Here is a 14,868-nt window from a genome sequence, read left to right as displayed (position 1 = left end):
CTCCCTCTCCCAATTCAATCCTCCCCCAGCATCGCAAGGATAACATTGAAACTTTTATTGTGTCAAATTTGCGCCGAAAGCAATGAAAAATTTAACACGCTATAAATCACAAATTTTCACAAAAGGGGGAGAGACGTGGCCCAGCAACAGATTTAACGCTAGCAAATGTTGCAGCTTGTAAGAGTCAGATGAGGGGGGAGTGAGGGGGTAACAGGAACTGGCAACCAGCCAAGCTGCCTTTGGCAACCCCTTTTGGCAATGTCCTTGCGACGCGGACGCCTTGGTATGCAACTTTGTGCCGGCTTATCTGCCCGGCAACATGCGTTCTCGGCCAGCTTGAGTGGTTGGTCCTCTCTCTAAGTTCACGCCCCCGCAGCACGCTCTTCCTCCCCTCCCTCCCCGTCCCCCTTTTCCACCTTTCTTTGACGATGACGAGGCAAGAGTCGACGTCGCGTCGTCTCCTGACTGTCTGACAGGTTCAAGGTCTGCTTCTGCTTCTGTTTTTTGTTTTTTTTTTTTGCTGTCGCGCGCTGTGTGTGAAATTTAAAACCGTGATAACACCTCACCAGTCACGCCCCTCTCCGCCCTGTTTTTGGTTGTATGTTTGGAAAACACGTGCAGACACGTTGCCAGTGTACTGTTAATGTTTTTGGTTTAATTTCGTGCCTCTTTTTGCTTTCGGCCTTTGGCATTTTGTTGACAAAATTGATTTGTTCAATTTTTCCAACGATTTAACTTGGGGCATGACTGGGTTGCCATTAGTGTCGGTACATTTGTTTTGAAGGTTGTTGCAACCAACCAAGTGGCAAAGGACCAACAGCAACAACAACAACAACAATATCCAAGACTCTGTCTACATTAGATGGAATAGGTCTCTTCGCTTCGGGTTTCGAGGAATTCCAACACGTTTTGAGGAGGCAACTTCAACTTCGGCGTCGTGGAATTTCATCAATTTCTCGATATTTTATTGATTCGCGTTAAAAGTAAATTTAATTTTCAATCGTCTACCAACACGAAAAACCTAACTAAAAACCAATTTAATAACGTTTTTCTCGTTTTCTCATTCTTTCTCGTTGCAGGTCGAAGTAAGTACAAACTGAATTGGACTAAAAATCACAATAAGTATACGAAAAAAGTGAAACTGTGAAGTAGGAGTAAAATGTCTTTAAGAAAGTTTGCAAGGGTAATGTAAACTAAGGGATTTCTTAAAGTACACTGCTTCTAAAAATCTTTTTGTAATACAGGTTCTTAGAAAAAGAGTTCTTAATTAGTTTAAGAAAAATCCTCATCACATTTATTAAACAAAAATGAATGTAATGAACCATGTTATTAATCCCTAAGAGGATTGCTTATTTCTTTGGAACTGTTTAATTAATTTCATAATTAAGTTCCCTAATTTCATTGCAGAGGAAATCGAGTTAAATTCTTACAAGAAAAGTCAGAAAATGTAACATATTATATAATATTATTGTTCCCTAAGTGGAGGGTTTAGTTTTTTGCAAAGACTTAATCTAACTTTTTATAATTAAGTTCCCCAATTTCATTGCAGAAGAAATCTATTCCGTTTGGTATCTGATATACTTACAAATCAGATGGATAGTTATCTCGTCAGGCTGCTAAACTATATTAAATAGTTCTCTAAAACTTTGCTGTTAGAGTGTTCCTCCCTTCTTCCAACTTTCTTTCGCCTGCTCCTTAAAAAAGAACTACGCACACATATGAACAGTTTTCTAGTGTTTCTCCGCCCCTCTTACATTCTCCTGTGACATTCGACTCCCAAAATGCAGACCCCGTCTCAAGCTGTCCACTGTTATTCCTTATGACGAATGATAGCCGAAATTACGAAATATTTTACTGCCTTAGCAGGGACCGCAACAACTTGCGGTCAGTGTTGGCACTTGCTAAGGGTCCTCGGGATGCCCCCAAAGAAATGGCCATTAGTAAACCTCATAATTGCTTCATTTCAGTGCAACTATTTCTTGAAATGAGCTCAACTTTTGGGCAAGTTGTGGCAAAACCCTTTAACGACTGTTCGAGTATTTGCGTATTTCCCTCGAATTCGATACACATCCCCGCAACCCCTGTTAAAAGTTTTACAAACCGGATGTGGGGGAGGTGGAAAAGTGGGCGGTTTGCTGAGATGTCTGAGGCGTTGATTCTCTGCGCTTGTCTGTTCGACTTGCTGTTAATTAAAAGGAAGACAACTCAAGTCGAGTCAAAGCACTGACAGCGTCCTCTCAGTCGTCAAGAACGAGGGGCGGTGGTTGGGGGTGGCAGAGGTCCTTTCAAGGGGATGGAACGCGGAATTAGCCACAGTGAAAAGTCATTGCGTTGATTACTTTTCAAAATGACGCGCGCAAATTTCCCAAAAAACTTTAATTGTTTTGCAGGCAGGGTTGTCGACTGGTGAGGGATTGGGGGGTTGCCAGGGGTTGTCTGGAGACGCATTTAAATGTGAATTAATTGCTGACCGAAAGCGTTGCATATATGAGCAGCAGGATTTATGTGTGCGCGATGAGTTGGCAGCATATCCAAGAGGCAGTAGCGAGAGCTATTACCGGGAGGTTGTACCGGGAGGCTGACCTAAGAGCACAACCGGGGTCCAGTCATGTTGTAGCCATTATGTGCGTCGTGGAATTTTTATGACCTTCTCCTCTACTTTTCCACTAGGTCCGCGAACTCGCAAACCGAAGAAGCCAGCGACGACGGGGGCAGCGGGCAGCGGCAGCGGCGACAAGTCCGATGCGGATGGTGGCTCCGGTTGCAGCGGTGTGCCGGAGGATAAACGACCTCGCACCGCATTTAGTGGCACGCAGCTGGCGCGTCTAAAGGTGAGTACCGCACCCCAAAGCTCTCTTTCACCACACCAACAACTCATGAGCTCTCCCTCTGTCTCCCTCTCTCTCTCTCTCTCTCAGCACGAGTTTAATGAGAATCGGTATTTGACGGAGAAGCGACGTCAGCAGCTGAGCGGGGAATTGGGACTCAACGAGGCACAGATCAAGATCTGGTTCCAGAACAAACGGGCCAAGCTGAAAAAGTCGAGCGGCACCAAGAATCCGTTGGCGCTGCAGCTGATGGCGCAGGGACTCTACAATCACTCGACGGTGCCGTTGACGCGCGAGGAGGAGGAACTTCAGGAGCTGCAGGAGGCGGCTGCGGCGTCGGCAGCGACTGCGACTGCGACGTCATCATCACCGTCATAGGGCAATATTTATAATTAATATTAACATTAATATTTATAGCGTAGCGTGTAAGTTTAGTGCTTAAAGTTGCTAAACAATTAAGTTGTAAAATATTCTAGTCTCCCCCCGCCGGCGCACGCGATTCCACGCCTCTACCCCCACCCCATCCCCGCAACCCCCTTTGCCAACATTCAAACAAGCTGAGCACGAACACGAGCCGAGTTCGAGTTCGAAGCGAACCGAAGCGAAGCGAAGCTGGAACATGGCGAATATGGCGAAAAGGGCTTTTGGGTTTCAATCGCACTGCGCTGCGTGTTTTTGTAACATAAATAAAGCAACAATAAGAAGAAGAAGAAGAAGAAGACGGAGAAGTATGTAGATGTAGAAGCAGAAGAGGAGAAGCAGCTGAGAAGTGGATGAAATGTTCATAAATAAAATACATAATTTAATAAACATTTAAATTATACACAACGCTCGCTTTTAATTTCAAATCAAATGGTTGCCAGGTAGGTGGTCTTCCCCCCCTCCCATCCATTCCACTCTCTTAACCAGATCTGCAGCTCTTGATTAGCTCGTTATCAGCCGTTGTTGCTGCCTCTGCTGACTGCGCTGTCGCTATAATGGGCCGTGGGCGTTGGCATTAATTACTCAATTAATGAAGGCGACGATCAAGATCGTGGTGGTCGTGGTGGAAGGGGGCGATGGGAAGGGTGGAGAGCGACAATTGCTGGCATTACAATCGCATTAAATTCATTATGCAAATTATGCTTGAAAGCAATCTGGGCCCATAATCACCGCCTAATAGATGCCCATACCGGGCCGAAACCTCAACGTTTTTCTGTGTATTTTTTCTCTCTCTGTCTAATTTAGCCATTAAATTTGCATACAGAAGAAGAAAAAAAACAAACGACGCGCAAAACACAGCAACAAAAAAGAATCCACACAAAGACAAGGCAAACACACACACACACATACATATATGAGCACGTGTGAGTGAGTGTGTCTGTGTGTTAGTGTGAGTGTGCGCTGGCATGCCAACGGCGCAAATTGACACCTTGGCGACGTCGGAGGCTTTTTTAACTTTTGCTTGAAGTGCAGCGACGCCAACGACGCAGACAGCGACGTCGACAGCGTCGCGTAGGTGTTAAAAGTGTCTGTCATGTTGAGCATGAGGACAGTGCGAGACGCCAAAATATGCGATACACCAATAATTACGACCACGATGATGATGATGACGATGATCATAACGTTTGAATACGAGTGGATCACATGTGCACAGTGCTTGTTGAATATTGACATTTGCGACCTCGTTATTAATATTTTTAATGTAATACAAGTATTAGAGGAGAAAATAGTTATACATAAAGCGGCAGCTTAACGAAATCAATTAACGCCCACTGTGAATGTCGCAGCTGCAGCTAAGCTTTGCTCACGCACGCAGACTTGCAATGGTATTTGTGTGTGCGCCAAAGATGTCCGTGGAGTAAATGCAATGCACTCGTTCACTCTCTTTTGCTCTCTTCTACTTAGTGAAGCGTACGTTAGTGCATGAAGTGCAAAGCTAGGGCTGCAGTGAAATTGAAATTATTATGTTAGAATTTAATTGATTACAATTATTGATAGCAGCAGAATGCGTGATTTAATTGTTAAAAACTATGGAATTATTTTCCTAAATATTTAATTATTTATATTTCTTACTTCTCTGCACCCCTGGTCACCTTTGAGTAGCAATTTTGACTGTAACAAATTGAGAGCATTTTTGGAGAAATATCAACTGTCACGCAGCAGCAGCAACAACAACAACAACAACAAGCAAACAGGGAATGCGACTGCGCAAACAACTTAATTTTGCGGATGATTTACAGTTTGGTTTTGAATTTCATTGTTGGTGACATTTTTGTTGTGCGGCGAATTGGGCGACACAGCAAGTTGCTGGCGAATTCGAAAGGTGTGCATAACAAAAGGCACTTTATGTGAGCTGAGCTTTGCAAGCGAGCGGAAAGAGAGAGAGAGGGGATTAATGTGTAGAGAGTGAGAGTGAGGCTGCGCGTTGTGAATTGTGTGCGTGGGAGTTGCGGCGTTAAGTGAATTTTTATGGCACGCGCTGAGCTGCAGAGATGATGGCATAAAAAGTCAATTTAAGTTTAGTAATATTTTGTTGAATTTATAGTTGAGTATTTTGTTTAAGCATAATTTTTTATTGCCCGTGCCAAACTGAAACTCAACTCAAACTGGAAGTGGATCGCGATGGAAGGCGATGCGAATGCATCGTTGCAAATTCTAAGCATGAGTCATGGCGTGAGTATATTACGTTATAAATTCAATAAATGTGACCATAAAAAGCCCATTCAAAATACCTTGCTCGCGTACATTAATCCCGACGCAGGCAGAGCACATTACAATCTGTATGTGTATGTGCCTGTGTGTGTGTGTGTGTTTCGCCCTGTGCCCCCAATGATTAATGTTCGGCAGTCGGTTGGCAGCCTTGGTCTCTCCGGTTCCAGTTCCAGTTTCAGTTTCAGTTCCAGTCGCAACTCTTCCCGGAATGCGAGCCCAAGTAACCCGAAAAAAGACAATACGCATAAATCTATGGGGTTGACACTTAGTACCGCTTTCGACCACAGACGGCCACGGACTTCAAATGAATTTGTTTGCAACAAGGCAGCGAGCTGCCTCATGCCCCATGCCCCACGATGTGTTGCCTTGCAGCTCGGCAGCTTCACTTGCCTCGTCGTCCTCGTCGAGCCGGATGAGTTGTGGCAAAGGCGCGCGAGGCGTCATAAAATTGGCAACAAATTGTTTTTCACGCCGTTTTAAATACACATTTTCGATACTTGGCCATAATGACTCGCAGTCCGCATCCAAGTCGAATGCTTCCTCTTCCTTCCCACCTGCCTCCTCTGCCACCTTGTGGAGAGCTTGGAGCAGACAAAGCCGACAACGACATCATTGCCACTTTGACGAACTGCAGCGTCGTCGTCGTCCAACTTGGAGTCGAGGCATCGTCGCGCCTTGTAACACGCTAATAAATTTGCGGCTAAGGAGATAAGCTTATAAATTTTAACTGTAATTATGCGACACAAGATTTATGAAGCGGCCTCCGCTTGACCCACCTCCTTACCCTCCCCTCCCTCCCTTCGTCGCTGCCACTGCTCGGGATTATTAATGAAACACAAAGTTACAACGAAATGTGCTCAAGTGCCGGCATTACAAACGATGTTGCTGCTGCTGCTCCACGATAACTGGATCTGGGTCCCTCTTTTTGTTTCACTCACACTTGGTAGCTATCCCTCTTACTCTGTCTTTCGTTTTGGGCTTCCCTTTTGACAAGATTTATTCGCTCGCTTCTAATTCGTGGGAGCTTTTAATGAGCTTTTAGGCAAACGCATGCAAATCCAAGCCAAATCTCTTTCTCTCTATCTCTTCTACCCCATTGATCCAGTGATATACGCATGTGGGCGTGGGCGTGGTAGTTCCATCCCCTCCCCTCTACACCTCGCTCCTTTAGCTGTCTGAGACCACCTACGTGGCTGTTGCGCCAATCACGCTCTCAGATCTGCGTATTTGACATTGCCTTCGTCTCATTACGCCTGCGCAGAACAACAAACAGAACCAACAACAAGTATCTTGAAAGAACAACAACTCGCAACTCGCTTAAAGTGTTGCTGCCTCATGGCGTGGGAGCCACAGCGACTTCGTCGATAACTCGATAGACTAAATGAGTCTTCATTTTATTTTTGCAGCTTGCGATTATTGAGCCATATTCATAAGTACTTTGCCCATGTCATAAACTCATCGATAGCATGTCTTTCGATTCTCGTTTAAAGACTTGGCGAACATCAATGTCATTTTGGCCATATTTGTTAACTGACAAATCCAATTGCACATATCAGTTTACAACAGGTATTTATAGAGCAGTTAGTTCGTTTACCTCAGACAGTCGTTAAACTAGCTAGAAGGCAAATCAGAGCTTTTAAATATTCCTATACTAAAATTTGTATTATAAAATGTGTTGTGCAATAAATAAATTCGAATGCCATTTAAAATGTAGATAAAGAAAATATCGTAAAATATTGAATTAATTTTATTCTTATATTCCAAGCTATTTAGTTTCTCAAGTATAGTGAAAATATGTATTTTCCTAGATTAAATTAGATAAATTATTCGATTTATTTTTAATATTCCAAAAGAATATTAAATCCTCATATTACATACATATATTGTAAAATATTTGCAATTACTCACCCTCAAAATTAATATGATAGACTCTTATAAATCTCATTTGCCATTACTTTCACAAATTCACACACTTATAATCACCAAACAAAAAAGAACAAAAAAAAAAAACTGTATACGACACACTCTTATATTTTTTTCACTTCTACGTAGACAAGTGAAGCAAAGAAGAAATGAAATTTAGAGCAACACTAACACCAACATAGTGTTAGAACGAGTGTGAGAACGAGACGAGAAGTCACAGAAAAAAAATAAAAAAAATACACTTTAAAATGCGCACACGTGAAATAGCGAATAATAAAAGGAAATTCATATGTAAATTAAGGCAAGCTTGTAACTTAAGCGCAATACACAACACACAAAACGATTAACGAATTATATTTCGTATAAATATTTTATGTAAACATGTGAAGCAAAGAAGAAATTAAAATTAGAGCTTCACTCACACCAACACAATTACAAACTTCCATCAGGAGATGCGTGCTAGAACGAGACGAAAGGAGACGCCGCGCCAAATTTTGCACTTTAACAGAAAAAAAAGAAAAAACTGCACTGCAACATTAGCACACTTGTAATCGCGAATAATAAAAGGAAATTGATGTGTAAATTAAGGCGAGTTTTGCGATTTAAACACAATACACAACACTTAATAAAAATAACAAACAACTGGCAATTTATTATTTGAATAAATAAATAATTTTTTAACAAAACACGGAGCGAGTTAATTCCACGTTCACTTTTCATCCAATACTGAGCCTTGAAAATTGCCCCACTGCATTATTGGGACATTTGTCGCCACATTCTCAATTATGAAAAGGATTTTTGCTCTCCGATCGAATCAACGTTTTTTGTGAGAGTCACTTACTCTCTTTGTATATTATATGATATATTATAATATAATTTATATCATGTGTACGTATGAATATGTATTGAGCAGGGAAATGGTGAAGGAATTTAAGTACGCGTGAATTAGATTCTGTGAAGCTCACTAACACTAATAAATCCAAAGTACTTTTATGTGTGTATGCAATTTTGGATAAAAGTACCAATTGCTCCAAATAAGAGTAATGTCCTAGAATGTCAACAGAGGAATACAACGACAAAGTTTAAGTGCATGTGCGAACGAGTGCGGGATAGGAAATTGTCGAACCAAATATTCGCTGATCTTGTCTAACTCACATATTATAATTATCATATGACAGAGTGTATTGTTTGTTTCGTCAATTTATTAATACGCAGAGGACAGTTGAAAACATATACAAAAATCGAACAAACATTTTCGATGCAGTATAAAAACCTATTAGAGTTCGTTAGGTTTTCGAAATAATTACAATGATAATTCTTAAAATTTAAAAAAAACAATTTCATATGTCCGATATGTTTATCTAACCCCGAAATTTCAACAAAGAAGAAGCATAAAGCGCGCCCCTTGCTACCCTTTTGGGTTCTACACCCTCTATTTGGATAGGCAATAAGCATTGTGTTGGGAGCGGGGTTAATTATGCAATAAAAATACTTCATTGTTGTTAAGGGACATATGAAAATGTGAAAATTTCATTTTCATTTGCATTTGAACGAGGAGGCAGAGGAAGAGGGCTCGTTAGTTGAACTGCCATTGAGCAAATGCCAACAAATAACGTGGCTAACACTGCCGTTTGCCATTGGCCCGGAAGTATCTTGTTAACATGCAAAACAAGCCATTTACCTGAGGAGTCGAGTGGCGCCTCAGCAGTCAGAGAGAGGGAGGAGTGTGGGGGGTTGGGGAGCTGTTTATGAACCTGCCAAAACGTAAATACTTTTGCCATTGTTGTGGAGCTTAACGCGAGGTAAGTAAATATGTTAGTTGCAAGTTTGCCAGTTGTTAACTGTCTTTCGATTTCAATTCAATTAGAAAAGGAGTGCGAGGAGAGGAGGGGAACGGGGATAAAAGGTTATGGGCAGCCGCATCGTAAAATCTAACGATGTGGCCCAGCCCAAGGATTGCATTTTCATGCCACATTTGCAGCAATTTTAATTGTATCAATGCGACCCAACCCAAAACTCTTTGCTATCAACCCTTTTGTTGGCTGTTGACTAAGCTTAACGCGATTGGACACGCATGTCCAGCGACCAGCAACCCCTTTCACCTCTTCCCCCAAACATCCCCCCGCTAGAACAGGCAATAAACACGTAACGCAAAACCGAAAGCACATTTAAAGTGTTATAAAAGTGTCACCAGGACAACGAGCTCACAAACCAGATGTCCTTTTGCTTGATATTGGTTTCTGATCAAACCAACAAACAGTTCAACAGCCAGCTGCCTGCCCCCGCCCCTGCCCCTGTCCTTGCCACTGTTTGTGGCATGCATCGCAGTGCTAAACATCAATTAGACACACTTCAAGTCCCTGGTGACACTGTGCAACTGTCAAAACAGAAATTGATTGCGTCTGGGATTGGGAATGGCAATGGGACACATTGGGGGATTGCCCTTGCCACAGCGTGTTGCAAGTACTATGTAGTGTTGTGGGTGTGCACACCTGAAATCAAAACATTACTTGCATAAATTATGAACAATGCGAACCGCAAGCGAATCGAAACTGCAACACAAAACAGTGGCAAGGTCGCAGCAGGCAGTGTGTGTGCGTGTGTGTGAGGCACAGACATGTTGCACGTATTCCTAGAATAGTTTGCAACTTCAACGACAACTACAACTGCTTACGGTTTTAATGGCACACACCCCAGACACACAGTCTGGCAGCCAAACTCTTTCCCAGGCAGTCAGTCAATCAATCAGTTCTAGTAAAAAAGAAGCATTCATCAATCAGTTGTTTACTTTGTCAGTGGACAAGTCTTTCAATCGGTCAATCAACTTGATCACAGATTGATTAGTCATTAATAATACACCAATAGTTTAGCAGTAATAAGCAGTTATTAACAATAATATTTTCCACTGCCAATTTAATTTTCAAATCGTCATTTTCTTCGTCAATCGCGCAAACTATTGTTCAATCACTATCAGTTTTATTTTAATAATAATTTGTTTCTCATTCAATCAATCAGCTAGAAAAGAGTTGAATTTGTCAATAAGAATACTCTAATAGTTTAGTAGTAAATAATATTAAGTAAATGTAGATATACATATTCAGTAAATTTCATTGTCAATCAAATTGTTGTACAATCACAATCAATTTTTTATTTGTACGTCCTTTAATCGAGAAGTAGGAATGGCTGTAGCAAATTCTTAGCTTATTTTAAAAAATTAATCTTTTCGGTAGTCGCTTATTTAGGCAGCTGAGAAGTTGCTGAATCGGTCAATCATTGATCAATCATATATTTAATGAATTATACAGTTTAGTAGCTATACAGATACTTAGACATTTCATCTGGTAGTTGCGGAACTCTATAGCTTATGAATCAATGATCGGTCAATCACGCAGACTGTTCGTCAATCATTTAGAGTAAAAGATTAGCTATAGAAATAAAAGTTGTGCAGCTTATATAATATGCACATCATTCAATTGGCAAACGATTCAGGATAATATAAGCAACCTATCAAATTAGCTAAATAATAACAAATTGTGTCAATCAGTCAATTACTGAAATATTAGAAAATTATCAATAGTCAAAAAAAAAATCTAATTGTTTAGAGAATCAAAAAGTTATTTGCCTTAACTCCAAGACAACCCGTTGTCACTTTTCAGAGAATCAAAAAATTATTCGCCTTAACTCCAAGACAACCCGTTGTCACTTTTCACCATCAGAATAAACTACTTAGAACTAGAATAGACAATTTTCCCAGTCAATCAGTCAGTCAGTCAATTAGCTAGTCAGCTGGAGCTCGAATCGATCTATTCGTATTCCGTCTGTCCATTTGTCGCGCTATATTCCTCGTTCACATTGCATATAATTAAATAATAAAAATGAGCCCTAAATGAGGGCCGACAGATCCTCAAGCATTTGCTGCAAATGATATGCACAGTAGCTGCCGCTTCGTGGAGGTCCAATTAATCGAGTCCGACATCGACATCAGCAACGGCAACGGCAACGGCATCGAGTCGGACATACAAATGAAAAGTCATAAATCGGCTGTGGAAGTCGTTGAAAGCCAACAAAAAGGAAATGTCACCAAAAATTATGAAGGTTCAGGTTTCGGTTTCAACTGCGCTCACTTCACTAGGGTCTCAGGTTTGCGAGTGGCAAGCACAAAGACACACGGACAGACAGGCAGGCGGAAAGACGGACGGACTGATGAGTAGAGTTGCCCCAATGCGCTTGTTGCATTAATTATGCTAAGGGCGTGCGCATTAGAAGCAGACCGCGAGGCACGATCCTTTCTTCACATCTGGGGGCAAGTGCAAAGACCCACCGGCGAGTGACAGTTGCAGCAGTTGCGCTGTGGCAGTTGCAAGCCAAATGACAATGACAATCTTAAGTCGGTCGAAGCATGCGCGCCTGCATATTAAGAGGCGATGATCGCCAAACCGAAAACCACAAAGAACACACAAATATGTATGCGTATAAAAAAAAAGAGAACTAAAACTGAACCCACAACATCGTGCTCATATGCATGCGTGTCCTGTTGTTGTAGGCTGCAGCGACAGGGTTGCCCCACACGCAGGTGAGGCAGGCAGGGTTGCCTTACTTATGATGAGTGACATTTGATCTTGTTTTGTGTCAAATTAAGAGGCTGCAGCTGGCTGAGATTTGCTTGCGTCGATCGCCCAGTCGATGATCGTGCGACTTTTTTTGTTCTACACTGAGAAAAATTCTATTGGATTTTAATTGAGTTCGTTTCAGGTGATTCATAATAATACTAGAACCAGATGAATTTATTAAGAAAATATTTCAAAAGATGGAAAAACTTGAATTAGAAATAAAAGAAATAAAAACGATTTAGGAAACTCATTTTTATTATTTTATTTATTGTTAATTAAATGAAAATAATTATTTTCCTTGGAATCCATTTAAAATCATTTAAGGAGGAAATATAAGTAAATCTTTTAACGTTATTTGATTGATTGATTCAAGAAAGTTGATAAAGTAAAGGATTTGTATATATTTTAAATAATGATGTAAATAACTCGATGTAAATCTTGTTTCAAGAACACTTGTAATATTGAAATATTGTTTGAATAATTGATTTTACATATTTTAAAGTTGTTAAATTTTAAATTTTTATTTAATTACGAAATGTTGCAACTTGTTACAAATTTTTAACATTATTCGACTGAAATCTTGTTTCAAGACCTTTAAAAGATTTAAATTTTTTCCATGGTTTTTGGTATATTTAGAAGATTTTAAATTAAAGATTGTTTTTTAATATTTGTCAAGGTAAAGGATTTGTATGAGTATTATAACAGAATTCGATTTAAATCTTGTTTCAGGATTTCAAGAACTTTTGTAATATTAATATATTGTTTGATACATTTGTTTTATATTTTTTTTTAATTTTAAAATTTAAGATATTTAGTTAAGAATAAAATAGACTTCTTAAAAATTTTCAATAATATTATTCGACTGAAATATTGTTTCAAGAACTATTTAACATTGAAATATTTTCCAAGATTTTTTTGTATATTGATTGAAATATTGCTTTAAGATCTTTTCAATAAAAGTATTTAAATTTATCTGCTGTTTGATTTTCCTTAATTATTGAAGAATTCTTGTTACAATTTTCGCTCAGTGCACTTTATGTTACCGTTCCCTTTCAACAAGGCTGGGAATTTTGGTTACTTTGTGTATTTTTTTGGGTAAAGAGCTAAGATTTCTGTGGCGCACACTTAAGCCGTTGAGTGCCAGATTCCTGGTACTTTTGCAGCAGGCGCTTCGATCATCATATGGCGATCGCAGGGCCACACGCGCACTGCAGGATCATCGATCTGAAGCTGGGTGCTTGCTTGCTTGCTTGGGGACCATGTGCCATGTCATGTTTTGGCACTTGAGTGCTTGACCACTCCCTGTTGCTGACGCTGTCGCTGCCTCTATTGTGGTGGCTGCTGTCTTCTGTCTGCTGTCTTCTGGGTTAATCAAAGCTGGCAGTTGACCTCACTCTTCACCTCTCTCTCCCTTTTTGCTCGGCTGTTTGGTTATTGATGCTGATGGCTCAATTGCGAGGACCACACGGCAAGTTGCCACGAAATGTAGATCACAAGTTCACAGATCAGCGGTCAGTGATTGAAATTTATAGATAGCTCTTTCGGTGGCCTCTTTAATGTAGACCACCTCTAATAATACCCTAACGGCAATACGTTAAGCGAAAAGGGAATCGTAGACAAGTGCACAGAAGTATATTTCTTAAACACTGTAAGTTATATTTAGATACTATAAACAGATTTGAATTGATTATAAAATTGACAAAAAAAAAACATTAATATATAATAAATCAATAATACAAAATTAAAAACAAATAAAAATAAATTAAAATAAAATTAGATATGAATAAATTAAAGTAAAATTAATTATGAAATTTTAACGCTTAAAAAATTCTACAATTCTTATGATTCCTGAAAATATGATTGCGATCAGATAAATATCATAAAAGTTAGCCAGGACATCATTTCATATGGGGAAAACCGGTTGCTGCGGGTCTCTTAAAAATCTTAGTTGAAATATGTATATCAGATATTTTCTATTCTATGGTATATTTTGAATGGATTAGTAATCTATATATCAAATCTAATCTTATGTATTTTTAAGTACTTTTTCGATGTGTACTTTAGGTATCTTTTAAGAATAATAATTCAATATGTTGCTTTTATTGAAATTGGGTATCTAATAGTCGAACACTAAGGACAGTTGCTTTATCTCTTATTAATTTAAAAATCATATTCAAATTTATGGCAAATCTAAAGCCTACAATATGTGGCTATAAATTGCAATTTTTATCCTTCAGCGAATAGTTAAAACTAGATGAATATTTTCAATATTATTATTTAGAAATGTATATTTATAAAGTTCTTGCAAATATTCAACCTTTAAAATTATATATTGTGCCCCTTACATTTTTTCCCCCATTAATTTAAACTGTTTAAGTTGGAAAGACCAAATTTGTCTGTATTCCTTTTCTTCATTAATTTTTAATAATGTTAACATGTAAAATTGCTTTCCCTATTATTGAAAGACCAAATTTGATTGTACTATTTTTCTTTTTTAATTTTTAAATATGTTTACTTTCTTATCATTCCACAACAGTTTTCAAATTCACAACAATATTTTCTTATAGAGTAAGTTGTAGTTCATCAGTCTGCTAAACTCTTTTATATTTGGCAATATTCAAAATAAGCGAAAATTAGGCTAGAAATTAATTCCTCTGGCTGTTCACAGATGTGCTTCTGAGAAGCCTCTAAATGAGTTCTCGCAAAATGATGATGATGAAGATCGAGCCATCGAGTGGCTGTGATTAGTTGTCGCCCATTTGTCAGTGTACAAAACTCGCATCAAAGTGATATGTTTTTATACCCGCTACCCA

General features: G+C 39.4%; 2 protein-coding genes across 2 annotated transcripts in view; both read left to right on the top strand.

Moving 5' to 3' along the window:
* The window catches only part of LOC117568302 (homeobox protein invected), a 59,032-nt gene extending 57,879 nt beyond the window's left edge, over nucleotides 1–1,153 (top strand). The window contains exon 2 of the mRNA XM_034248845.2: nucleotides 1,080–1,153. Within this exon, the coding sequence (XP_034104736.2) occupies nucleotides 1,080–1,147 (68 nt within the window). The 3' untranslated portion in view covers nucleotides 1,148–1,153. The remainder of the gene's footprint in view (nucleotides 1–1,079) is intronic.
* Nucleotides 1,154–1,570: 417 nt separating this feature from the next.
* Nucleotides 1,571–3,654, top strand: LOC127565001 (homeobox protein E60-like). The gene is made up of 2 exons (XM_052003628.1): nucleotides 1,571–2,831; nucleotides 2,919–3,654. The coding sequence occupies exons 1-2, from the start codon at nucleotides 2,643–2,645 to the stop codon at nucleotides 3,204–3,206; spliced, it is 477 nt and encodes a 158-aa protein (XP_051859588.1). The 5' UTR covers nucleotides 1,571–2,642; the 3' UTR covers nucleotides 3,207–3,654.
* The last annotated feature ends 11,214 nt before the right edge of the window (nucleotides 3,655–14,868 follow it).

The sequence above is a fragment of the Drosophila albomicans genome, chromosome 3, assembly GCF_009650485.2.
Source record: "Drosophila albomicans strain 15112-1751.03 chromosome 3, ASM965048v2, whole genome shotgun sequence".
Taxonomy (NCBI): domain Eukaryota; kingdom Metazoa; phylum Arthropoda; class Insecta; order Diptera; family Drosophilidae; genus Drosophila; species Drosophila albomicans.
Note: the sequence above shows the minus strand (reverse complement) of the source record. Positions and strands in the feature narration are given on the sequence as shown.

Coding starts and splice junctions, on each gene's coding strand:
- LOC127565001 (XM_052003628.1), top strand. CDS start 2,643: ATGACCTTCTCCTCTACTTTTCCACTAGGTCCGCGAACTCGCAAACCG. Junction 2,832..2,918: donor CGCAGCTGGCGCGTCTAAAG/GTGAGTACCGCA, acceptor TCTCTCTCTCAG/CACGAGTTTAATGAGAATCG.